The sequence below is a fragment of the Schistocerca cancellata genome, chromosome 9 (assembly GCF_023864275.1).
Source record: "Schistocerca cancellata isolate TAMUIC-IGC-003103 chromosome 9, iqSchCanc2.1, whole genome shotgun sequence".
Lineage (NCBI taxonomy): Eukaryota > Metazoa > Arthropoda > Insecta > Orthoptera > Acrididae > Schistocerca > Schistocerca cancellata.
This window is the reverse complement of record NC_064634.1, coordinates 126705989-126731240: the sequence shown is the minus strand read 5'-3', so window position 1 is coordinate 126731240 and position 25252 is coordinate 126705989. Positions and strand designations below refer to the sequence as shown.

General features: G+C 42.9%; 2 protein-coding genes across 2 annotated transcripts in view; one reads left to right on the top strand and one right to left on the bottom strand.

Annotated features, from left to right (window-relative positions):
- The window catches only part of LOC126101091 (nuclear receptor corepressor 1), a 266318-nt gene that overhangs the window by 119203 nt on the left and 121863 nt on the right, over positions 1–25252 (top strand). The window contains exon 10 of the mRNA XM_049911770.1: positions 13989–14089. Within this exon, the coding sequence (XP_049767727.1) occupies positions 13989–14089 (101 nt within the window). The remainder of the gene's footprint in view (positions 1–13988; positions 14090–25252) is intronic.
- On the bottom strand, positions 20942–23363 carry LOC126101092 (zinc finger and BTB domain-containing protein 5). The gene is made up of 2 exons (XM_049911771.1): positions 23083–23363; positions 20942–21285 (listed from the first exon to the last, which is right to left on the bottom strand). Exons 1-2 carry the CDS (start codon positions 23361–23363, stop codon positions 21042–21044), a joined length of 525 nt encoding a protein of 174 aa, XP_049767728.1. The 3' UTR covers positions 20942–21041.

Below are 25252 nucleotides of genomic sequence, written 5' to 3'. Positions count from 1 at the left end.
ACGAGAATTTCATTTTGGAAACAAGATTTTGTTAGTTCATGTTACTTTGTGGGTTCAGGATTTGTGTACAGTTTGTTGAAAAATTGTATTGCATTATGACCCATCATGTCAGTGGTGACTGGCATTTAAAACTGGCTCCGTGTTTTTTGATGCACATTACAGTTTTGTCGGACCAACCAAATGTGCCTTTTCATAACACGTGAGATTTTTGACCGAAAACCTACTCTCCTTTTTTCCTCCTACTTTGAAATTTCATTGAGTGCTTCTCCCTATGGGGAAGCATCATATTGTCTGACAGGGTCCTTCTGATTGATCATCTCCTTTCTGGTCTTGATTTGTCTCTCCCCAGTGACGGCACTCCTACCCTCTTGAGCGCCGCCCATGGCACCATAGTGAGTATCGACCTAATGATCTTGTCCTTCGGATCTTATGGTTTTTGCTATAATGGCCTCTACAGGATCACCTTTCTGTCATTGACCACTTTCTGGTGATCCTGTCACATCCTTGTCACCATGCAACAGACAGTTACAATTTTTGGCTCTTTAAAGAGCAAGCTGGTTGTTATATACTTCTGCTGTCAGCTTCGCCTCCTTTCTGTCAGAAGACATCGAGGAGCTTAAGAGAGATGTGTCTGGTGTGATCAGCTGTGCCACTGGAACTGCTGTTCCCCTTTCTACATGCCACCTCAGCTGCCAGCTGATGCCAAGCAATATCTCAGATTACAACCTTCACGGAACACCCTCCTCACTTTTAAGCGGCTTGACACTAGGGCTCACTGTCTAATTAAATGCAGTAAATAGGAATGCTGGTAGTGTCACGTCTCCTCCAGGAAACATATGCCTCTTTATCCCACGTGTAGGCCAATCTCCATAGTCTTCTGGCCCACCAAAGGTAAACAATTGCTCTGGGTCTCTTACTTCAGGATGGTGTTTGTATCAATGTGATGGTTCATCCTGAATACCTTGTGATCCATTTTGTTGTTGCATCAACATCCGCTTCTTACCTGACTACCTTCCGAATGCAAAAGTGACAAATCGAAAGTATCTCCCTATCCTTCATCCCTCCCTTTTGCTGTTCTGAATTATATAATGAACCTTTCACTGACTCATCACACAGTATGGCTTCAAGACCTCAGGAACTTATTCAGCTCATAACCAAATGGTCCAACATCTTATTATTACTCAGAGACTCCATCTACTCAGTGTCTTCTACCACATGTGGCTATACTCTGAGTAATACTTTGCAATTGACAATATGGAAATAATTTGGAAGGAAAAGAAGACTTCTCACTCCAAATAGCAGAAGCCACTACCCACCGTGTGCCGCCTCCCCCTACACACATACACATTGTGCCACCTGGATGTATAATGTTGGGATTGCATTTCAGGAGGTGTACTAAAGTGAAGTGGGATGGGGATTGTGTCGGATGGGTGTGTAGAGGAAAGGAAGAGAGGGGTGGGAGACAGGAGGAGGGGTTGGGGGTGGGTAGTTAGCAGCTCAGAGGGAGGCAGTGGGTTTGCTCGCTATGTATGCGCGAGGGAGAGATGGCAGTTGCACAAGTTAGACAAGTGATATGAGAGTACCAGTGCTGCTGAGATGCTGTGCGTTCTGAAGTCGATGTGAAGACACGGATTGGGAGGGGGTAACACGACAGAGGAAGGGGGAAGAGAGAAAGTATAGGATAAGAGAGTGTGGGTGTATTGGGTTAACAGAGATTGAGGCCCGGAGAATTACAACAGGGAAGGATGTGTTGCAAGTATAAGTCTCATCTGCGTAGTTCACAAAAGCTGGTGCAGGAGGGAAGGAAGCTGCGTATTGTGCCACTGGGTTTTTAACTATGTTCTTGGCCACAATCTATAGTGGCCATTCATTCTGGTGGACAACTGGTTGCTTGTCAAGCTGACATTAAAAGGTTGTGCAGTGATAGCAGCAGAGTTGGTACCTGACGGGGCTGCTTTCACAGACGGCCCCAGACATTATTAGCTGATACCCCCTCCCCCCATTTTCCCGCCAACGCCACACGTTGCCTCCCCTACATAATCACCAACTTTAACAACGAACTAAACTGTACAATGGAAGACTTATCAGGAACACTTTTATTTTTAGAATGATGAAAGATGGGTGATATTTAGTTTGTGTGTTTGAATGAATGAATGATGAAGGAATTCAAGGCACATAGCAATTGCTACCCGCAACTCCTTCTCAGAGAAGAAAGCTACCTGTCCAAAGTGAGGGTAGTCACTAGTTACAAAAGCACACTTCCCCTTGCATTACTCCTATCTATTGCGGCACTTGCTTGACGTGCACACTGCAACACTGTTTAAAAACAACCAAGTTAAAATGTTTGCACTATACGTTTGAAAATAAGTTGATTGCTTTACTCCTTACTTCTGAACTAGCAGAAATTGGAAGACTTCAGGTTGTTAATGCTTTGTATCTGATCACAACCACTAACAGTAGTAGTAGTAGTAGTAGTAGTAGTAGTAGTAGTAGTAGTAGTAATAATAATAATAATAATAATAATAATAATACTGTGTACAGCACTATAGTAGCCCTTATTTAGTTACCGTTGTGTCATGCTGTCAAATAATTCATTTATTTGTTTTGAAGTGAGTAATGAAGCAATTTCTGGACTACTGCAGGTAATTTTTTACGACTTGAAGAAAACATTTTCTTCAGATGTTTAGCACTTGTTACATATACATCTCACTTCTATCATCAGTGATGTACAGGACAAAGCGCAACATATGTGTGTGGTGTGTGGACTATCTGAGGAACCTGTAACCTCCATCCCCTTAATGCATTTAACTGAGAAAAAGTAATTATTGATAACTTATATAATCATTATTAAGAGTCTTACAAAATTGAGAAAGCGTTTCTGAAGAAGAGAAATTTGTTACCATCGAGTATAGATTTAAGTGCCAGTAAGTCGTTTCTGAAAGTATTTGTGTGGAGTGTAGCCATGTATGGAAGTGAAACATGGACGATAAATAGTTTAGACAAGAAGAGAATAGAAGCTTTTGAAATGTGGTGCTACAGAAGAATGATGAAGATTAGATGGGTATATTACGTAACTAATGAGGAGGTATTGAATAGAATTGGAGAGAAGAGAAATTTGTGGCACAACTTGACTAGAAGAAGGGATCGGTTGGTAGGGCATATTCTGAGGCATCAAGGGATCACCAATTTAGTATTTGAGGGCAGCGTGCAGGGTAAAAATCGCAGAGGAAGACCAAGAGATGAATACACTAAACAGATTTAGAAGGATGCAGGTTGCAGTAGGTACTGGGGAGATGATGAACCTTGCACAGGATAGAGTAGCATGGAGAGCTGCATCAAACCAGTCTCTGGACTGAAGACCACAACAACAACAACAAAATTGTGATAATAGTCATGATATTTTGAAAATAATATATTTTCATGACTGAAACAGAATCAAATCATTTAGTTTTTACCTCTCAGAAAATTTTCCCAGGTTGGGAACCACTGCTTTATGGCAAGGGGTAGGGAGTGGGAGTGGCATAGCTATGGATCAGGATGTTGTGTAAATTGGTTGGGCAGTGGAATACCACATTAGGAGGGGTGACTAAGATCTTGGGTAGGCTGTTCCTGATTTCCAGGCATGATGCTAGATAATAAAAGCCCTGGTGAAGGATGCGGTTCAGTTGCTTCAGTCTAAGGTGATATTGTGTGACGAGGGGTGACGAGGGGTCACTTCTTTGAGGTGTTGTTTGAGGGTGGTGGGAGGATTAGGGGTGTGAGAGGATATGGCATGAGAAATATGTTTTTTTTTTTGGGGGGGGGGGGGGTTTAAACACTTTGCTCTTGTCAAATCCTACTCTCCTTCTCCTGATCCCTACAATGGGAACACTTCTTTGCTATGAATCCCTGTTACTAATCTTAAAAGAGAGAGAGTAAGAGAGAGAGAGAGAGAGAGAGAGAGAGAGAGAGAGAGATACTAACCTAATTGTCCTCCCTGTAGACAAAGGCTCCACCACTGTCTTGACAAACTATAGTGGCTACCTGAATGAAAGCTTCTGCCACATGTTTGAGTCTTTCATGTACAAGCTGTGCTATAGTGATCCTATCTCTTAATAACCTCCAATCCCTAATGAAATTCTTAGGACCGTCCCAGTACCTCTCCCCTGATTCCAGCTCCCTCCTTACCCCAATGACACATCATGTGCCCATCCTCTGTGTGCTCCCCAAAATCTACGAACCCAACAATCCTGGATGCCCCGTTGTAGTTGGTTATCGTACTCCTAAGGTAAAGAACGTCTGCTTTACCTGATCAACGCCTCCAATCTATTACCAGAAGCCGAGCCTCTTCCATCATACATACTAACCACTTCGTTCATCACATCTCAACCATCCTTACCCCTTTAACACCTAGAGCCTTGCTCATCACTGTTGAGGCCACCTGCCTATAGACTAATATGCTTCTTGCCCATGGCCTTGCTAATATCAAACACTACATCTTCCAGTGTCTTCCAGACTGCAGACTCACCGTCATTCATTCCTAACACACTTTACCAACTGTATCATCACATGCAACTATTTCTCCTTTGAGGGTAAAGTATATGAACAAATCTCTGGCATAGCCATAGGCATCAACATGGCAACCTTTTTATGAGCTGTCTGAAGTAAACTTTCCTGGTCTCCAAAAACCCAAAATATCTTGTCTGGTCCAGGTTCATTGATGATATCTTCATGATCTGGACTCAGGCTCAAGATGCCTTACCCTCATTCTTCCACAACCTCAACACTTCTTCCCATGTGCTTCATCTGGTGCTCCTCAACCTAATGTGCCGCCTTCCTGGTCGTTGACCACTTTTCATATTAAGCCCACTAACCACCAACAGTACCCATACTGTGACAGCTGTCACACTTCCACATCAAAAAATCGCTTCCACACAGAGCATCTACTCATGGATGGCATATCTAAGGTGATGAGAATTTCCTTTCCCAGCATGCTGTAGACCTCACAAAGGCTCCGCAGACAAGTACTAACCCCCTCCCCGAACCTAGTCTGCAAACAGATTTCCCATGCCATACCCTCACACTCCCCAGTGCTCCCACCATCCCCAAGAATCACCTTGTCATCCAATATCACCCTGGACTGGGGCAACAGAACTTCATACTCACCTCTCCTGAAGTGGTATTCTGTCGCCCGTCCAACCTACACAACACCCTGGTGCAGCACTATGGCACTTCCATTCCCAACCCTTTGCTGCAGGGGTCATATCCCTGCAAAAGACGCAGGTGCAAGAACTGCACAATCCACCTATCCACATTTTCTACTCCACTCCTTCACAGGCTTATGCTATCCCAACAGAGGCAGGGCTCCCTGTGATAGCAGCCATGTCATGTACCAACTCTGCTGCAATCACTGCACAGCATTTTATGTCAGCTTGACAAGCAACGAGTTGTCCACCATAATGAATGGCCACCACCGAACTGTGGCCAAGAAAAAAGTCGACTATCCATTGGCACAACTTGCAGCTGAGCAAAACGTGCTAGATTTCAATGGCTGCTTCACAAACTGTGCCATCTGAATTCTTCCCTTAACACCAGCATTTCTGCACTGTGTAGATGGGCATTACTGTTGCAGCACATCCTTCACTCTCATAATTCTCATGGCTTCAATCTCTGTTAACCCAGTATCCCCATACCATCTATCCAATACCTTCCTCTTCCTCTGTCCTGTCAACCCCCTCCCAGTCTATTTCTCCACGTCATCTTCAGAGGGTGCTGCACGTCAATGGCTCTGATTCCAGTGTATCACTTATGTAGCTCATGCACCTATGACCCCTCGCTTCCAAAGCTCTAACCACCAAACTTGCTGCCTCCCTCCAAGCTGCTAGAGCCCTCCTGTACCCTTGCTCCTGCCCCTGCCTTTCTCTCCCTCTACCCAACCCCCCTGACACACCACCTTCTACCCAAGTCCACCTCCCAAAAAGCAGTTTTGGTGAGTGGTCTCCTTTTATTCCTAAATTATTTACACTCTGCTAGAACTTCTCTTACTGTATTTGTGATTGACAGATTTAGGCGAAGGGCGTTGGGGTGGCTGTGCTGGCAGCATGCAGCCAACCACACTTCACAATTTGCTGCTGCACTTAACCTAAAAAACGGGCAACACAGCGAGCACATGGTTCTCGGTGAAGAACAATGATTATATGGGGGCTGCCCTCGTACTGCTCGACTCACTGAAATGTCAATCATGAAATAATTTGAATTGGAGTATAGACAGTGTTTTCCCTTTGCTATGGCGAGATAGTGTCATCGTCCCCATCCTTAAGCTAGACGCAACTGTCCATCAACAGTTACTGACTGATTAACTTCAGCAATGTGCTCTGCAAACTGTTTGAAATGATGGTAGTCTTAAGATTATGTTGGGTTCTTGAATTGTTGGGTCTTTCATCCTAATATCAGTGTGGTCCTGGGAGAGATGATCCACAACCAACCAAGTGATTAAGTTGGAAATGACAGTCTGACAGTATTCTTGTAAATATAAAAACCTCGTGGCAGTCTTATTTTTACCTAAGTGAGGCATACGCCACAAGTTGGCGCCATCACATTTTACTTACCCCTTGGTGACTGGGAGCTTTCGAGGCTCTCTACCGAATTCTAGTCTTCATTTTTTATCACATCAATTGTTTCAGGATAGCTAGCAACATCTCAGGTCCCCTTGGGTCCAAGAAAATGATGTCCCATGGATCTCTGTTACAGTCTTTGTTCATCACCTCAGTGGGCTTGTAATCTACGTTCAATGACTGCTCATCCTAGCACTGTATGTCATTGACTTTTACTCTTGGTATTGCTTCCAATCTGTAGCCTTGGCTGAACAGCAGCTCCAAGGCACCATCCAGAGGCCTTCTGCTTGAACCCGTTCCCCTGCTTCCATTTCTCTCCCATGAAAACATGAGTTGTGAATTTTTGTCATCATACCACAGTCCATATTCTACATGTGTACCTAGATCTTTGATGTTGTTGCACTTTCCTGATTTTTAGGCCTCCTGTTTGACAAAAAGCTTACTTGGCTGTTCTATATTTGTCAACTAAATACTAGCTGCATGCGAATGCATCAAACTCTCTCTGTTCTTGCCCACACCCCTGGGGATTTGGATCAGATTACTGTCTTCCATATGTAGTGGGCCTTGGTCTCATCCCAGTTGCACTGTGGCTGGAAGATTTGTGTTTCAGTGGTATATTCAGTTTTGAAACTAGTGGCCCAGTCCATAATTCTGGCGAGATTCAGGACTAGTGCCATAGGCAATATCCTTACTGAAGTTTGAATCTTTCCTCTTTAGTTCTGGCAGTACCGTCTCTCGCTTGGCTATACAATCACTATTTCACAATTTCCTAATTATCCAACTTACTAATTTCTTTTTGCAGACAAGGGAAATTGACCCCCTGACAGCAGCTGTCAGGTGGGATGTCCTGTTGGAATACGCCTTGAGGAGGCTCTCCGTCAGGACCTGTGCTTAACCTATTCAGAATGTGCTCCGTATGTTTATGGATAGGACATGGGATATGCTTTTGAATCTCCCACCAGTCAGGAGCAGTACTTGTTGCCAGGAATGTTTAGTGTTTTCATGGTAGAGCTGACAGCAATCAACAGTGCCCTGTGTCATATTAAACAGTCCTGGCTTGACTTTGTTTTGTAGTGACTCAATAAGGAGTCTCCAGGCTGTTGATTTGTGTTCACATTGTGGTATCTGCTACTCATGACCTCACTCAACTTAGTCATACTGCCTGCTCAATTTTTTTTTTTTTTTTTTAAAGTCCCAAGTCATGTGGATATCCCAGGGAATGAAATGGCTGACCGTTTGTCTAGAGAAGCGAGCACATCCACACTATGAGGTGGAATAACATCTACCAAGGAGACAGCTGCTGCATGGTGCTCCTCCTTTCATTTCTCCCAGAAGGAATCCATCATCCTATGTCCTATATGCTGCCTCAATATGGGTCATACCAGGTTAACCCAGTTTCATTTTATGTAACAAGTGACCCTCACTTTGTGGTTGTGGAATCTTACAGTCAGTAGCTCATGTCTTGGTGGAACTCCCCTTCCTGCCTTTCCATGCTGTGTGTGGTCGTCTGGATTCTTGCCTCTAATATTGGCAGACAAGCAAGTCATGTATAGTTGCACTGGTTATCTGTGAAAGTGGTTTTTACTCTCAGCTATAAATTTTTACACTACTTTTGGGATAGGGGCAGAGTGGTTTGGATTGGGGCTTGGCAATCTCCCACCTCATGCTAGATCTGGATGACCCTTGACCTATCCCCTTTCAGCTTCCTTGGTTGTGAATTTTACTCTTGTTTTAATGACATTTAGACGTGGTTAGCTCCTTTCTGCTGCACCCTATGTTCCATTTTAGGGGTAGCACTTTGGTGAATAGAGGATGCTGTTCCCCTTTTTAACTGTTTGGCTATAATGGATTGAGCATTCAATGTCTGTGGAGGAACAGATTTTTTTGCATGCAGAGCCGTGGGTGGGCACTTGCCTGGCCATACCCTCATACTGATCTGATTACACTGTACCACATTGCAAAACTTTTGGGATGAAGTTTTATGAATGTAAGGTGATATTTAAAGTATTTTTAATTTCAATTTCAAATCTTAACTTTTATTTTTGTACAAATCATGACTGAAGTTTTAGCTGAAATTTTTCTTTTTGGACAGGATTTAAAAAAAAATTGTGTTAAAAATAAGTTACTTATTTTGTAATGTTGTCTGCTGCATACTCCATTAGATTAGACAATGGTAAATCTTCACTTAAAAATACTAATAATTGTTATAAAAACATGTGTATGACCATTTAATTTTCCTTTGCTGATTTTATTGCATCAAATTCTGATGTGGGGCAAAACTTTCTTCCTTCATTGTCTCCCTTCACATTGCCATCCTTCTTTAGCATAAAACAGCAGTCAGTGATCGTGTTTCCATTCCACCGTCCCTACTATCTCCTTTTCATCTTCTTGATGTTCTGGTGGAACTGCTCTCCATGTTCTTCACTGACATTGGTGAGGTTCACAGGGGAAACATCGGTACATGAATGTAGAAAATGAAGCTTCACACTCGTTACAGCCTGATTTCGTGAAACTCTGCAGCATTGATTTAACCATGGTTTTATAAGTTGTTGTTGTAGTAGTAGTAGTAGTAGTAGTAGTAGTAGTAGTAGTAGTTGTTGTTGTTGTTGTTGTCTTTGTCTTAAGTCCAGAGACTGGTTTGATGCAGCTCTCCATACTACTCTATCCTGTGCAAGCCTCTTCATCTCCAAATAACTACAGCAGCCTACATCATTCTGAATCTGCTTAGTGTATTCATCTCATGGACTCCCTCTACGATTTTTACCCTCCACACTTCTCTCCAATACTAAATTGGTGGTGCCTTGATGCCTCAGAATGTGTCCTACCAATCGGTCCCTTCTTCTAGTCAAGTTGTTCCACAAATTCCTCTTTACCCAATTCTATTCAGTACCTCCTCATTAGTTGCGTGACCTACCCGTCTAATCTTCAGCATTCTTCTGTAGCACCACTTTTTGAAAATTTCTGTTCTCTGATCGTGTTTCCATTCCATGGCTGCACTTCATTGCCCAAAAACTTGGTCACTACTTCTTTAAATGAAACCCAAGCCCTTTTTTTCCACTTGATTCATTGTACATTTAAACAAATCGTCTTTTATTAAATTTCTGGTCTTCACCTCAACATTTTCCTTCTTTATGTTTCTCATAAGATAGTTTTGGAAATCTTGTTACTGAGTACATGAAGCAATAACCATCTTTTTTTTAAAGTTTCATTAATCCAGGCTTGATATGAAGGGGAGGTAATAGTGTTTTGATTGAACAATGGGTTCATTTCATTATTTTTATGTATGTACTTTATTTGAGATACATATTCCATAGATCCAGTATGGCGTGATTACGCATGGATGTGGAACGAGTCGAAACAGATACAATGTAGATATCATATAACACAATACGTACTGGTATATTACACATGGTAGATGAATGATTAAAAACTGGTACAATACAATAATATAATAGAGATAATAAACAATACAATACAATACAAAAATACAATAGATATAAAAAACAATACAGATTCAGTGACAAAGGAAATTATGTGAATTACTACTCAAATTATTTATCTCTGCTGAAGAATTCACCTAAAGAGTAGAAACATTTTTCCAGCATCTTGTGAACCGGGCTGGAGGGCTTTTCTTTCAGGCCAGTTAGTTACCTTTCTGCGATTGTCTGTCGCTCGGCTGTCCCACTCACAAATGAAACAGCCTTTCTGTGTAGCCGAATTGTTGTCCAAGTAACATGCCGACTTCTGTTCAAATCCCCACATATTTTCCAAGAATGTTTTTCGTAGTTCATGTATTTCAATGCAGCTTTGAGGTTTTTACATGTCTCCCTCCTGTGTACTGAATGGGCGACATTTATTCACTCAAACAAATATCTATTATATAAAAGTACTTTTTTTCAGGCTACATTTTGATGAATCTGTGAACAACCTCCACTAACTTGGATTGTAAGTGACGTTAAAGAAATTCAGTAAACCCTCAATATCACAATGAAAAACCATATGTGGTCTTTCTCTTTAAACAATTTTATTAATTCCTGTTCTCTGTTTCTGCCCCAAGAGAACGATACTCTAGGTAGTAGATGATGATCTGCTTTCAATTTTGAGTCAAACAGTTTGGCAGAATCTTTTGTCATACTCAGGTCACAAGTTAAATCATATAGCTCGTTTTGACTAAATAATTCTGGTGCAGAATCTTCTTCCGGGTTGTAATAATCAGCATCATTATGTTCATTTTCTGAGCTGCTTTCCTGTCACAAATCTTAGAGTGCTAGGTGGAACTGAAGTAGGGAGAGATTCACTACACATAATTTGCCATAAGGCCGAAGAGATTTTAGGACATTTTATATCCTTCTTACTTTTTGCATTATGGCCCTCAACATTAACTATACAAAAATAGTCATATACATGAGTTTGCATCTCCCTCCAATTTTTCTTACAAGTACTCCATATGTGGCCCCTACTGATTCTGCATATATCAAGTCTGTGATAAACGTCATCCCACATTCAGCGTAGCATGTCAGTATCCATCAGTTCAAAAGTATTTTTGATGCTAACTCACAGTCCCGGTAGGCTTGTTGGTAGAGGAGAGGTGAACACTGGATCCTTAAAATAACGTCAAAAAAAAAAAAAAAAAAAAAAAATCACTCGGGATTAAGTTGGGAGAGCATGGAGGCCATGACATGAATTGCTGATCATCAACTCTACCATGACCGATCCATTGGTCTCTCAATTTCCTGTTAAAGAATTTAGGAACATCATGATGGAAATGAGGTAGTGCAGCGTATTGTTGGTAGTTGAAATCTACACTTGTTAGTCTCCAGTTGTGGCATGAGCAATTTTTCAATCTTTTAACAGAAGAAAAAACCACCATAAAATTAAACTATGAGACTTTACAGAACTTGTTAATATGTGGTGAATCTCAAATGTACTGCATGATAATGCGGGAGTTCCCTGTCCCCCAGATTTGCACATTGTACATATTCACTGTGTCAGTCATAAAAAATGTTGCTTCATCACTGAAGATGAGTTTCTTTCAAAACCCATCCCCTTCTGTAAGCTGTTGTAGCTGTGTCAGATATTCAAAATGCCTGACTTTGTCATTAGGAATTGGGGCTTGTAGCAATTGCAAATGGTAAGGCTTTAACTTAAGTTATTTCCGTAAGGTCTTTCAATTGTCAGTTGTGGTTTGTTCAGCTCTGTGCTTGCTTTGCTCGTCAGCTTCTGTGGGCTATGAGTGAAACTTGCCGCAAAGTCAATTGTTTCCTCACTCACTGCGGACCGAGCCATTGACTTCCCCTTGCAGAGGCATTCTGAAGCTTTAAACTGCACATACTTTCATCGAATGGAGTTGGCAGTTCGTATATCTTTTTTTGAACTTCGTTCTGAATGGAGTTGTACTGTTACAGCAGACTGATGTGAATGCATCTCAAGTACAGTGGCTTGATTTTTACCACTCCTCTGTACTTTCATAATCTGATAAATTTCCTGTCAGATGTCACCAACTCCAGATAAACTACCTCTGGACTGAGTGTCTGATGATGCTACCATTTGATCCTTTAAAATCCCCCTCCCCCAATCCCACAAATATAATGCCAGAATGTCCAACCTAAGATTTCAGATTTTATGATCTTCTCAGAGGAAGTTTCCAGATCCTACAAGACCTTCCTGTGTGCAGGAGATAGGATACAAGGAAGACCATAGATCTATTATAATCAAAGGGATGTGGCAAGAATGTAAATCCTTTTGTCAATGGCATATCGTTGGAACATTTGTGATTTGCATTCAGTTTTATGACACATGCATATTTTGTTAATATATGCAGTTAACTTTGTTTGAGGTTAAACTGTCTGTTGTGGTACAGAGTCATTGTGGTTTTTTTTTAACTGTAGCAACAAAATTGTGAATAGATCGTCAGTCATATGTAGACATTCATGTGCCCTGTCGAGATTTTATCATTTTTAACATTTTTACACTGTATGCAAAACTGCTCTTAAATGTAATTAACAGTGTGAGCTTTTAGCAAAACATCTGGCTTGACAATATTCTTCTCAGAAATGTATATCTCCCATTGTCAAAAGCTAATTCTAAATATTCTATTGACTAAAAGCATTGTGCAGTGCTGTAAGAGATTTGAATGTTCAAACAACATTATTCTGTGTTCAGTTCTCTCCTCCAATTGTTATGCAAATTAAAACTGGTGGTGGAGGCCAATCTTATTTCCATCAGTGCTCTTGCTGCAATTGCTTTGATTTGTGCATTTCAATGAGGGAGGGGAAGTTGGAATGTGAAGCTCATTTAACTAATGGATCCATCAGTTATGTAAACTAATCCAACATACTACTTTTTGTAATACTGTGGCGGGGCAGGACTTTTGTTGATGACGTATTATCAGTTGTGGATTTGTAATTCTGATTTTACAGCTGCGTAAAATATTTTTGGCCTCATCGTTCCTTTACTTAGTGAATTAATCACAGATATGGTTTTATAAGTAGACACGAGCACAGCCACAATTAATATGAATTGCATGAACTACTTATTAGCACATTTTTTAAAAACCTTTAATGCTAAGAACTAGAAGAAAGTGTTTTCTTTTTATCACTCGTGCATTCCTTGTTACATACGACACTTAAACTACCAGTGATGTAATTTCAAAGTGCTGCTGCACATTTTATGTTATTAAGTTTTAATTATAAATTTTGTATATCGTTGCCACAATAAACATTGATAATTTGAGCCGCATCAGGTCGGAGCACTGGAGGTACTTTGGTGGTGCACACAGACAGACTGTAATTAATTATTGTGCAGAAATATTTGCCCAGAGTTTTCAATTTAATAATTAATAGTGTATTCCAGGATTAAGCTGTGTGGGGATGAATGTATTCGGTGATTAATATTGACTCTGGCTTTACTCAATACCCTGAATTCAATATTGACAAGTTGACATGCAGTCTGTGTACAGACTTTTATGTTATAACATGCCAGCCAGTGTTTGAAAAATATTGGATGAGGATATCACTTGTTTAGAAGAATCTGGCAGTTATTTAACTGCAACTGTATGAAAGTTATCTGTTTAATTTTTTGAGATGTTATTTTAGTTCAGAGCTCTCCACACAAAGTACCACTTACTTCTTGACACTGTACATGCAGTATCTTTTAATTAGGGATTAGTGATTGTAATTTATATTTATAGATTGGAATCATAGGAAACCGTACAATTAGTACCCACAAAAGACCTGGACACTTTACCAAGAATTTTAGGGGACAGTTTAGGTTTTGTAATTGCTTTTGATCCTTAACTTTGAGATGGTGCAGATGTCAATATTTGCCTTCTGTTAAGATATATCTATTTTAGTGCCATTCATTTTACAGATGAAGCCACTATTTTCTTCTTTGCAGAGATGGGAAGGTAGAGAACAAGAAGAAAGACAGGAGAAAAGAAGACAGGAAGAAGAAAGGAGATGATGAATCGAGTGATGAGGAGTGCACAGACTCTCAGGGTGAGTACTGAAAGCTTTTACATAGATAGTTGTTTCTGTTGTTGATGTAATTTTATTTGCAGGAACAGTACATAAGTCACAGCACCAATTGGGATTGAGGTAGACCTACAATTTTTATCCAAGATCTTAAGAAATGACCCTCATAGTGTACTGAAATGTATAACATGATGAGCAGGTGTAAACATTTATAGAATTTTTATCATTAGCAACTTGGCTACAAAACATAAGTTACTCATTGTCTAGATGATAAAATTCAAAATGCAATGAAATGATAGCTCTCGTTTCTCAAGCAAGCAAAATATCACAATTGCTATCTATTGAGGGACCATTGTGTCAGGAGGCAGGTTCATTTTGTGGTTTTCAGTATTGACAATGAATTTTTGCTAAAATTTGTCAAAGAATTGACATAGACAATTAGCAAGCAATGTAGGAGCACACTCGTAACTGTGGATCATGATTGAAAAGTTGAGATTTCTTTGAAGCAATTAACATCTCAGGGGTAGAAATGTAATGAGGACTGGAAGAATAGCAGTTGTATGCCCTGAATTGGCAGCAGGCATTTAGCCTAATGAAAAAGAACTACTTTCAGTCATTTAAGTTTTGTTTCTCCCTTTCTGAAATATACATGCTACAATGGAACCTACATATGTCTGATTTTAATGTTTGAGACAAATGGAGGAAGTCGAGATGATGACTTCATTATTGCTAGCTTCTTTTTTCATTTAAAGGTGAATAGAGAGCAAAAATGATTTTGTACAAATCATCTCTAAGAACCAAGCCACACACACACACACACACTAACACACACACACACACTCACACACACACACACACACACAGAGAGAGAGAGAGAGAGAGAGAGAGAGAGAGAGAGAATATGTGGGTTTCAACTTGGATTCCCTCGCCTGGAAAGTTGTTGCATACGAGATCTGTTTAGAAAATAACCAAACCTCTTTTTTTTTCAACTTTGCTTTTAATTTCAAAGATTATTGGTCCTTCGCCCCCTTTCGAAGTACTCCCCTCCCCTATTTACACACTTTTCGTAGTGGTATCACCATTTTGCAAGGCAGTCTTGGGTAGTGTAATTTGAAATGGCCTTTAAGGTCTGTGATGGATTTGCTTTGAGGCCATCAATGCTTTGAAAATGGTGTCCTTTCAGCACTGATTTTAATTTTGGAAATAAAGAAAAATCACAAAGAGTCAAGTCTGGTGACTGAGGGGGATGTGGATGACTGTCTGATTTTTGATACAAAACTGATGAATTGACAAAGAGGCGTGTGTGAGTGCAGCGTTGTGGTACAAGAATTGTGAGTTGCCTTACCACAACTCTGGTTTCTTTTTGCACATTTACCCACTTAACTATTGCTAAGTATATTGTAGCACACACAGTTCACTGCACTGTTTCACCTTCTAAATATGTGAAGTGGAAGGCCTGTGTGGTCGAAGATTATCTCCAATTTTAAATCACGAAAACACTTTGTACTGTTGTTTACGACCCAGAGCATCATCTCTGCAAGCTTGTTTCAAAAGCTGGAATGTTACTATAAAAGTTTTGCCCAGTTACCAAATTTTACATTGCATTGTTACTCCATAATATGGCACATTTCAAAAATTCTAACTAAGACTTCAACACATTGCACAGAGATAACAATATCATGAAAACTAAATGATATGTGCACACTCCAAAAACACCTAGTTACAAAGGAGGTAATGTGCAAGGCAGTGTTGATAAGAACAACGTATCACTGAATATCTCCGTTAGAGTATAATTAAAAATGTTCGCGTACTTTCAGAACAGACCTGTGCATCAGTGAACAATAAATGAGAAAACCTGTGCACCAGTGAACAATAAATGAGAATTTTTGTTTTTAATTTATATTTTGTCCATGTTGTCGCATCCTATTGATACACAGTAATGCTCTGACTCAGGACCCTACTTGCTATTGACACTGAACATTGCTGAAATTGTGAAGTTAGTGTACAGTTCTTTATGCCTGGTTGTATGGTACTGCCTCTAGGAAAAGTATCCATCAAAACTTACATGTTCAGGTACTGAGTGAGGCGAATGTCGGAGAAATGCTTACATTTAAATAGGCAGCACTTCACGTGGCATTCTGTGATTAAAATTCTTTGGAGTATATAGGTTGATGTATATTTGACCTAGCTGAAATTATTTCCTTCAAATTATAGAAAGACTGGCTGGCAGAGAGGCAGGAAGCCATCACTGTAGTAGAAATTATTCTCTCTCTCTTTCTTTCTTTCTCTAGCAGTCCACTGTGCACTTTTGGGTGTTACTTGTTAGATGTTGAAAGAAACTTATTTTGCCAATAGAGTGAAATTAATTGTTCACTTTGACTGTAACACTTCTGCTCGTACAGTAAAATCTGGAAAACAGGTGGTGTGTGAAATATTTTGTCACAGCCGTCCATTTGTCTATCACTTGAGTATTGACATTTTTTATGTAGTTGGTATTCTCTGCAGTGGAATGATAGTTAACTCATGCCATATGTTGTACACTGTCTTGTCTGAAGAGATCAAAACAAACTGGAACAAATCATTTAATGTGTTACTTTGGTTTAAAAAATATAAGGTTCATATTTATTTGTCCATGAATTCTTTATGGGAAATGTTGTTGAAAGTTATGTATGGGTTGCTGAGTATTAAATCTTTTGATGGCTTGTAGCAGGTTCCACATACTGGAAATTGTGTGTCTGCAAACAGTTCAGATCACTGTGGTGTCTAAGAGTGTACTTCTGCTTCTGAAAATGCGCAGCTGCCAGCGTTCTAGAATTAACAGTGAATCAACTGGCAGCATCACTGCAGCACATACAAAACACAGAATCTCTCAGGTCTGCATCCAACCAGTAGTGAGAAATGTCAGATCTTTGGGTTCTGAAGTAGACACTTATTCTTCATTTGTTGGCAAGAGAATTGAAGTTAGAGTGTGTTACATCATTAGTAAACCCCTCATGAGTCAATACCATATTTGCTACAAAGCTAATTAATAGTTTCCTTGATTCTACACTAATTAGGGGGTAGGTTGAGCTCCCTGAAAATGGGAAAGTCTTAGAAGGATATTGAAAGAAAAGAAGAAATCAACAGAAAATTTTTGGATCATTACTTGACAGTGCTGTGTGTGATAAGCTCCTGGTGGATGTCTTATCTGTCTGGTGAGATGACTGCCTTGGTCGCCCTTGTGCAGCTTCAGTAACTATCATTAATGATGGAGCTTAATCTCATATTGGACAGTAATGGGGGAATAAATTGTCAGTTGTCTGTTTAATGAACTCTCACAACGTTCACCTATTGTGATTTAGAGAAACCAATTAAAACATAAATCAAGGTGGCTAAGCAGGGATTTTAATCCTCCCAAATAAAAGTCTGGTATCTTATCCACTGCAGCATCTCATTTGCTTGTTCCTTGAGAAACTTCAGATTCAGTTGGTTCGTGCAGCACTTCATAATACCTGTGATCTCAGTACAAAATGTGGACATTTGTAACTTTACTGCAGAATGTTGACACTTGTAATCTCTTTGCTGACCAAAGGACCTTGTTACTTTTCTGCAGAAAGTTGGCGCTTGTATTTTCCATTATGTCAGACAGTATGAGGATATAAATGCAGTAACTTGATAATTTTAATGGCAACATTTTTTTATTTCCTGAGGTTGTTACAGTTTTTGACAGTTTCTTTTAATTGTGCGATAACAGGTCTTACGAAATTGAGAAAAGTCTGACAGTATTCTGCTACTTAGTATGTTCCCCTATAAATGACAGCATTTAAAAGTCTCTAATAGCTTCAACTGCTGTGTTGGAGCACCTATAAACTCTCTTACTTCCAGTCGATACAAGTGATAAGCGGATATAAAACCTTGCGAAGTCAGTGGAAGACCGACTTTTGTACAACATACCTGAAGTTTAAGACTTGCTTTAGCATAATTTGACTTGTCCCTACTTTCCAAGTTCTGTGCTCTAAGACCCAATTTTCTTACATTTATGTTTGAAGTTTTTGTTGCTGATATGTATCAGATGGGTTGAAGTTCGAGCACTGATGGCCGAATTCGTTAGATACTTTCTGTGCGGTTTCTTGTAAGAGCTGTTCTTTTCAGAGAATGAAGAGAATTTTGTTCTTCATCACTTGAATGTTGGCACAGTTCTCTCACTTTCACAATGAGTCACATCACTTCACTCACCACTGTCATGTTGGCTGTTTGCACTGAAATGTCAGTTGGTTTGTGGATCAGATGGCCCTTACCCTCTAGTACACACCACACTGCCCCCCCCCCCCCCCCCCCCCCACACACACACCGTCGTCACCACCATGATCATCATCAAAGTGTCAGCTTTATTACAGTCTATAAACAATTGTATCCCAGTTTTTGAGTCTGTAGATTTCGGAAGATTTAGGGTCACTTGACATTTTCCTGCCAGCCACTTTGAACCTTCAGTTTCCACCATGTCTGGTACGAAGCATAAACACTGTTTTAAAGGTTGCACAGCCTGAGGAATTCTTACATATCAACCCGAATCAGCGCGTAGAGTTCGGTGTGTCACTCGCATCGTCTGTTCACTGGGCAGTGGAGGATGAGGCTGCAACCGGCCCGGGTGCGGAGGGTTGCGAGCGGGACTCGTCGCTGGCTTGTCCTGGCGCCGAGTCACTATCCTCGGAGGCGTGGCACAGCTTGCGGTGCTTGTGGACGAAGTAGTAGCTGGGGAACTTGGAGCCGCACGTCTTGCACGGGTAGTACTGCACGTTCATGTCGAGCAGGCGCGCCTCCCGCCGAGGTCCCACCGGGCGTACCTTACGGGCCTGCGCCGCGTGCAGCGACGACACGGGGTTAATGTGGCGGCGGGCGTGCTTCTGGTAGCAGTAGTGGCTCTTGAACGTGTGATTGCAATAGACGCACGTGTAGACAGCGTCGCTGCCACTTGCGGAAGATGAAGATGCTGTCGAGGCGGAGGCAGTTGAGGCTGAAGCCTTGTGCTGCTGCTGCTGCTGCTGTTGGTGATGCGCGGGGGCGGCGCCCTCTGCCGCCGGTGCCGCCTCCACTGGAGCTGTGTCCGCCTCCAGCAGCCCGTAGTTGTCGTTGAGCACGCGGTGGAAACGCACCGGCCCATCGCAGCACGCCACGTCGATGATGACCTGTGAACAGATGCTGCCGTTCAGTATCCTACCGGTTCATTTCACCAGTGAAGACATTTTTCGTAGTATCTGCATCAACGTGCCTAAGCCCAGCTTCGTAATGGACCGACTGTAGACCATAACGGTCAATTAGCAAACATCGTCGCGTCATGCCTGTTTGCTGAAAGCATGTGCAAGTATCCAACCCCCTCATACGGCAGGAAGCGTATAAATGTATCGCATGCCCCATTTGACATCGCATGGGTAGTTCCAGCGCACTAGGGAACTCGGTCCTATTAGCGTTGATGCAGGAGTAGGACATGTGAGCAGCAAACACTGCACGTGTTGACACTATGCAGAATCGTGTGTTTAATAGTAAAAGGCACGGTGATATGTTCTGGTACAGGCGAGATGAGCGAATTCCAAGCTCTATGTGGAGACCGCTTTTATTTTTGCAAAGTAAACTCGTGATCGTTGGGCAAGAAACTTGCAGTTTTCTATAATTTGGCGCAAAGAAAGCGTGTTCATTGCGTTTTCAGACTCCCCACCTCTTATTCGTTATCTGACTTATAACCGTTTATCGTTTTGGAGCTCTTCATAGAAATATATCTACCTTTATTTTTACATACTATTAATGTTGAAAGCATTTCGTCACTTTTTTTGTACGTCTGTTTTAATGATAACAACACTGCAGTATCAGACTTCCCTGAAGTGATATGGACTTTCCCCTGGTCGTTATGAAAACTTAAGCTTTACTGCCGACGCGTGATATAGCACAATGAGTGATATCCTTTTGAACAGTGAGCGTTACACAAGATTTCCTGATAACTTGTCGTCAAACAGCATCGTTTGACGCGAGAAATAATCGTTAGGTCGGTTAGAATTGACGACTTGTCGATGTCCAGAGTGTGTACTAATTTAGTTGGGTAACGAAGTCGCCCCTGGGGCACTAAAGAGAACCGTGCTGACATTGTCTTGGAGTGGTGATAACTCCAGAAATTTGGATGGCTGGACAATTATCGGAACAACTGAGCATTTCGCGTAGTTTTTAACGACGCAACGTTCGAAAGAGCAGCAAAATCTGACATTTACTACGTGACGATAACTACTTGTTATTTGTAGTTTGTCATACGGCACAACTGCGATGTCACAGGTGGCTGTCATCTATATGTCAGTTAGACTCGGACCGTAGGGAGCGAGCTACCAGCTGCGGGCGGTGACCGGTATTACTATAGGTGCTCTGTGGCACCGGCGCTCTGATTGGGGGAACTTTTAGTTCCGAGGCGTGAAGCGTCAACCAGGTAATTTCAAGCAGGCTTCAGTTAACGTGTAGAGGTAATGGGACAGTTTCTCGTGTTGTACAACATATTGGCAGTGCTATGGTGGGTAGTAGGGAACTCACCTTGCCTGACGATGAAGAGCTAGCGTCGTCGTTTTTGGAGCGGTGCTTGCTGCCTGACGGCTTGTGAATCTGCGGAGGTGGTCGCTGCGGTCCTCGTGAGGGCGAAGAGGAGTCGCAGCGGGAAGATGCGGATAGACACGGCGAAAGACTTCCCGGAGACGGCGACGGAGACGGGGGCTGTCGCTGCTGCTCGGACTGGGCAGCGGAGGCGGAGGTAGGCCCGGGGGCGGAGGAAGAGGAGGTGGAGGCCGTGGCAGGGGCGGCCGCAGGGGGCGGCGCGGGGGCCGTGGCGGGCGCCGGGGGCGACGCGGGCGGCGACCTGGCTGCCACACACCGGAACGGCGACTCCCCGTGCACTGTCGCCCACAACAGTGCTCGTTACTGAAGGAAGCAGCTGCGTGTGAATAGTGAGTTAACAACGTGTGGATACTCACTGTGGGGCAGCAGCGGCGGCGGAGGCGGCAGTGGGGGCCGCAGCGACGTGGTGCGGTGGGGGCGGCGGCGGCCAGTAGGGCAAGCCGAGCAGCGGCAGCTTGCGGCTGGGCACCGGCTTGACGAGGGGCGGCGGGGGTGGAGGCGGCGGAGGCGGCTGCTGGAGGTAGGCGCGGCACAGGTCCAGAGCGCGCGGCATGTGCAGCAAGTGCGTCGCCAGCAGCACCGAGTAGATGTTGTCCCTACAGCAATACCGCGCTGGTTCACAAAACAGCCATAATGCGGAGACAAGTTATCAGAACTCCCGATTTTGGAAAGACTGCTCAAGACCCTACTGCCCATTTCGGGTCTGCCTCTCTCAAGCATTAAACAGTGGGTAATGACGATATAGGCAGTGGATACTGAGAGAAGAGGGGGGAGTTCATATGTCGTCCGACCTTTGCTGATCAAAGTTTTCGATGAATTTTCTGTATCATATGGGGCGAATGTTATGCTTGATCCATAATGACATTGTAGACGACAACACGTTCACTGTAACCTCCTTTGCAACGACGCTGACGTTGGCTTCTTCCATACGAGTTTGTCGTGAATTTCAAGAGGAGTCAGGTGTTGCATTATTAAACTGACACCGACGAGATAATCGTACGGATGGATATTGTAAAGCACATCATTTCGGTATCTCTTAACAAGGAGACTTTTGGCGCTAGGGGAAGTAACGTAATCTTTCCTGTTGCTTCCTTCAGACTGTATATTTTGTAGTATGAATCAACCTGCAGAAGCTAGGAAGTAAACGGACAGTTTCATCGCATTGTGAGAATTTTGGCAAAAAAATGTAGCGTATGTTAGAGGAGAGTGCTTGCAACACAAGTTTTTAAAGTTTTCATTTCCCGTCGAAGGAGGAGTCTGCAGCAACTCAAAGGTATGAGTAGTAGGGCAAGATTTTGGACAGGCATGATTGTGTGTAAAGACCACAAGAACAAAATAATAAGATTTCTGAGGCTTTCACGCCGTTTCTGTCAGATGCCACGAGCGGCGATCGTAGACATGGCCGCCATCCATTCTGCAGTGTCGAATTAATATTACTTCGCTACTTATATCCCATGCGAGAGATTTGGGCGATTAAGGAGGCATACGTTTCTCCACCGCATCATTCGCGGTTAGTATAGAAAAGGGAGCGGTTTATAATAGCATCTATAAATTTAGTTAGCTGCGGTGTGTATATGTATAAACTGACACAGTGGAAACAGTGAGTGACCGGAAACTGCGAACTCCCGCGTTCGTAGGAAGCAATGTCGATGGATGGAATCATTCTAGGTCAAACAAGAATACCGCATATATAATGGAGCCGAACCACTCCTTTGTATGGAACTTTTTTATATAAAACAACCGGGTGATACAGTGCAGTGGTTAAGGCTCTACAATCGCCATGGGGAAGAACGGTGTTCAAGTTTCCCTGAGTCGTCTATAATTGCACGCCACAAACCATCATTTGATGTGTGGCGGAGGGTGCATGGTGCACCACAATCATATCTGCACTTCCACTTACTCAAAAAATTCTGACCTATTCGTGTATAGCACGCACTAGGAGGTTTGTAGGCAACTCTCTACAAGCTCGAATGTCACTGTCGTGATTGCTACGCAAGATGTATATTGAAGGAATTATAATGTTACTTGACTCTTACGGAAACGTTAGCTTTCGAAATATGAAGTTATGCTCCCCACGATCCAAAAAGGTTTTTATATAGATTCTCACATTGGTGTTTATTGTTTTTCTGTTACTGATGCACGGATTATATAAACTGGTCACGCATGTCTTCTGCGAATTTATGGCGAGCGGTTCGTTTGATGTGGCCGTTGCCGATTCCCGCACGTCTATCCAGTTTGAACCACGAGTTGTTCTGATCTGATGAGCTCGTTCTTTCCCGCTTCTAACACCCGATGAGGAGCACGGAAATCTACCAGGTCCGTGTCGGCGACGTAAGGAGGTGGGGAAACGGAGGGGGGGAGGGAGGAGGAGAATCACTGAGGGGACGGTGTACCTGTTGAGGTCGAGCACGCCGGTGTACATGAAGGCGAGCAGCGGCGCGAAGGCGTCTCCGGCGACGGTGGGCAGGCAGACGGCAGGGCCCGCGGTGGCCAGCAGCGCCTTGAGGTAGCCGCTGTGCGCGGCCAGCACCGCGCGGTGCGCCGCGAACTGTCGCGCCTCGGCGCCCCCCGCGCCGCCCACGCTGACGACGACGTCGGCCGGCTGGGCCGCCGCCGCGGCCGCCGCCGCCACGACGGCGTCGCGCATCAGCCAGGCGCGGTACAGAGAGTACATGGTGCCGCCGCGCCAGCCGCGCGCTCCGGAGTGCCGGCGTGCGGCCGCCGCGGGCCGCCGCGGCTCGCGTGGGGGGCAGGCCCGGGGGCGGGGCCAGCGCCGCGCCGCCGCCGCCCATTGGCTGCGGGGCGGGGCCTCGGCGCTGACGCCGCAAATGTTCGCTTATTAATTGCCGAATAACTGATAACGCACTCCTGCACGCCCCTCTTTTTATGCCGCCGCTACCAAAGGAGGCGGTGTCACTGTTTCTATCACCTACTAAACGCTTACACTAGTTGCCAACAGATTTTATCGAAGCAGTTCTTATTTATTGCTTATAGTGCCGTCCGCTCGTTGATATGCACATAGGAGCTGAGACGTGCTAAACGATTTCATCTACATCCACAAAGTAAGCAAACTTTTTGAGTATATTTCAGGAAACCATCCTGTAGCGGTGTAAATTATTGGATCGGTTTGACATCTTATCTCTTAATGACCATCATCTTCACCACAATGCTTCATCCCAATAAGGAAAAGCGCCTCGTCCTTTCCCATTGAACTGTCACTGTCGTCTCCACTGTAACCTCGGCAAGGGACTCTTGCAAAGTGCTACCAACAGGGTTAACTGAAAAAGTATTTCTAAGAGATGTTACTCCTCTATTAGTCCACCTTTCGCCTGGACAGACAGAGCCTGGGTTCCATAAAAGAGACACCACGCCTAATCCCTGGAAGTGAAGGTGGTGATAATGGTTGTGCTGATGAAAAGGAAACGAGGGTCAAAAGGAAGGGAGCGTTGACGGCCAGTGATCACATTTGGATCCCTATCCCTGAGATTTTTCGTAGGGGACGTCTATACTGGCAGCCTGCAAAAAACAGTGCGGTGTTTCAGATAGTACCAAATCCAGTTGAGGAAGGTGCATATATTCTCTATGGTCGGGTTTCGAATCGCTGTCTTCCCATCGCCCGAAAGTTTTCCGCATCTACTCTTAACTCAGTTAACCCCAATGTGTGCATTAGACAGTTTCTATAGGAAAGACATGGCCTATTCCTTCCCGTCGTCTTCGCTATATCGTTCTTAAGACAAGATATCGACAAGGCGCTTTCCTCTTTTCTCTGTCCTGTACTTCACCCTTAGTTTGCTGGTAACGTCGTTATTTTAATGTCATTTAGCATTCCTGCCCCTGCTCTTCTTCCTCCTTTTTCTTCTTCTTCTTCTTCTTCTTCTTCTTTTCCGTCCAGTCTTTCTTTTAATCTCTCTCTTGGTTGCAGACAGTTTATTCCCGGTATATGTCGCAGCCAAGACGTTTACCTTATTCTTATCATTTCCTCTGCTCTCCTCGCCTATTAAGAGAAGTGCTTCTTCAGTCGTATTTAACTTTCAGCGCTTTTCTCGCAACCACATTTCAAAATTATCCAAATATTTTTCCTCTTCCTTTTTGACTGTCAACGATTCACTGCCATGGAATGCTAAATGGTAGAGAAAACAGTTGGCGAACCGCTTTCTTCATTCTCCTGTTGTAACAAAATGTTCACCTGTTAAATAGTTATTTCCTTCACGCAGCTTCCAATTTTTGTCACCAAAGGTCATACGTACTGAAAAGATTTTACTTGTTTCAGAATCTTCCCTTCCAATTAAATTTCGACGAAAACTTAATGTCTGTTAATTCTCATCACTCGCGTCTGTCCAACATTTATCTCCGATTGTGCACACTTACGATCCTCTCAGATAACACAGATTTATCAGCTGCGCATTTAAATGTCTTTATCATTTCTTCTCCTACTATTATGCCTATTGCTTTTTCTCTGTCTTTGCCATTTATATGCTCAGTATGAATACTGAAAGTGGATGGTGACAAACAACACCCTTGTCTAACACTTCTTCCAATATGTCTCCTGTGTTTCCTTATCGC

Bases quoted from the DNA above. Each gene is read 5' to 3' on its own strand.
- LOC126101092 (XM_049911771.1), bottom strand. From the start codon at position 23,363: ATGTACTCTCTGTACCGCGCCTGGCTGATGCGCGACGCCGTCGTGGCG. The intron at 21,286-23,082 runs GTACACCGTCCC...GTATTGCTGTAG, and splicing joins GGCGTGCTCGACCTCAACAG to GGACAACATCTACTCGGTGC.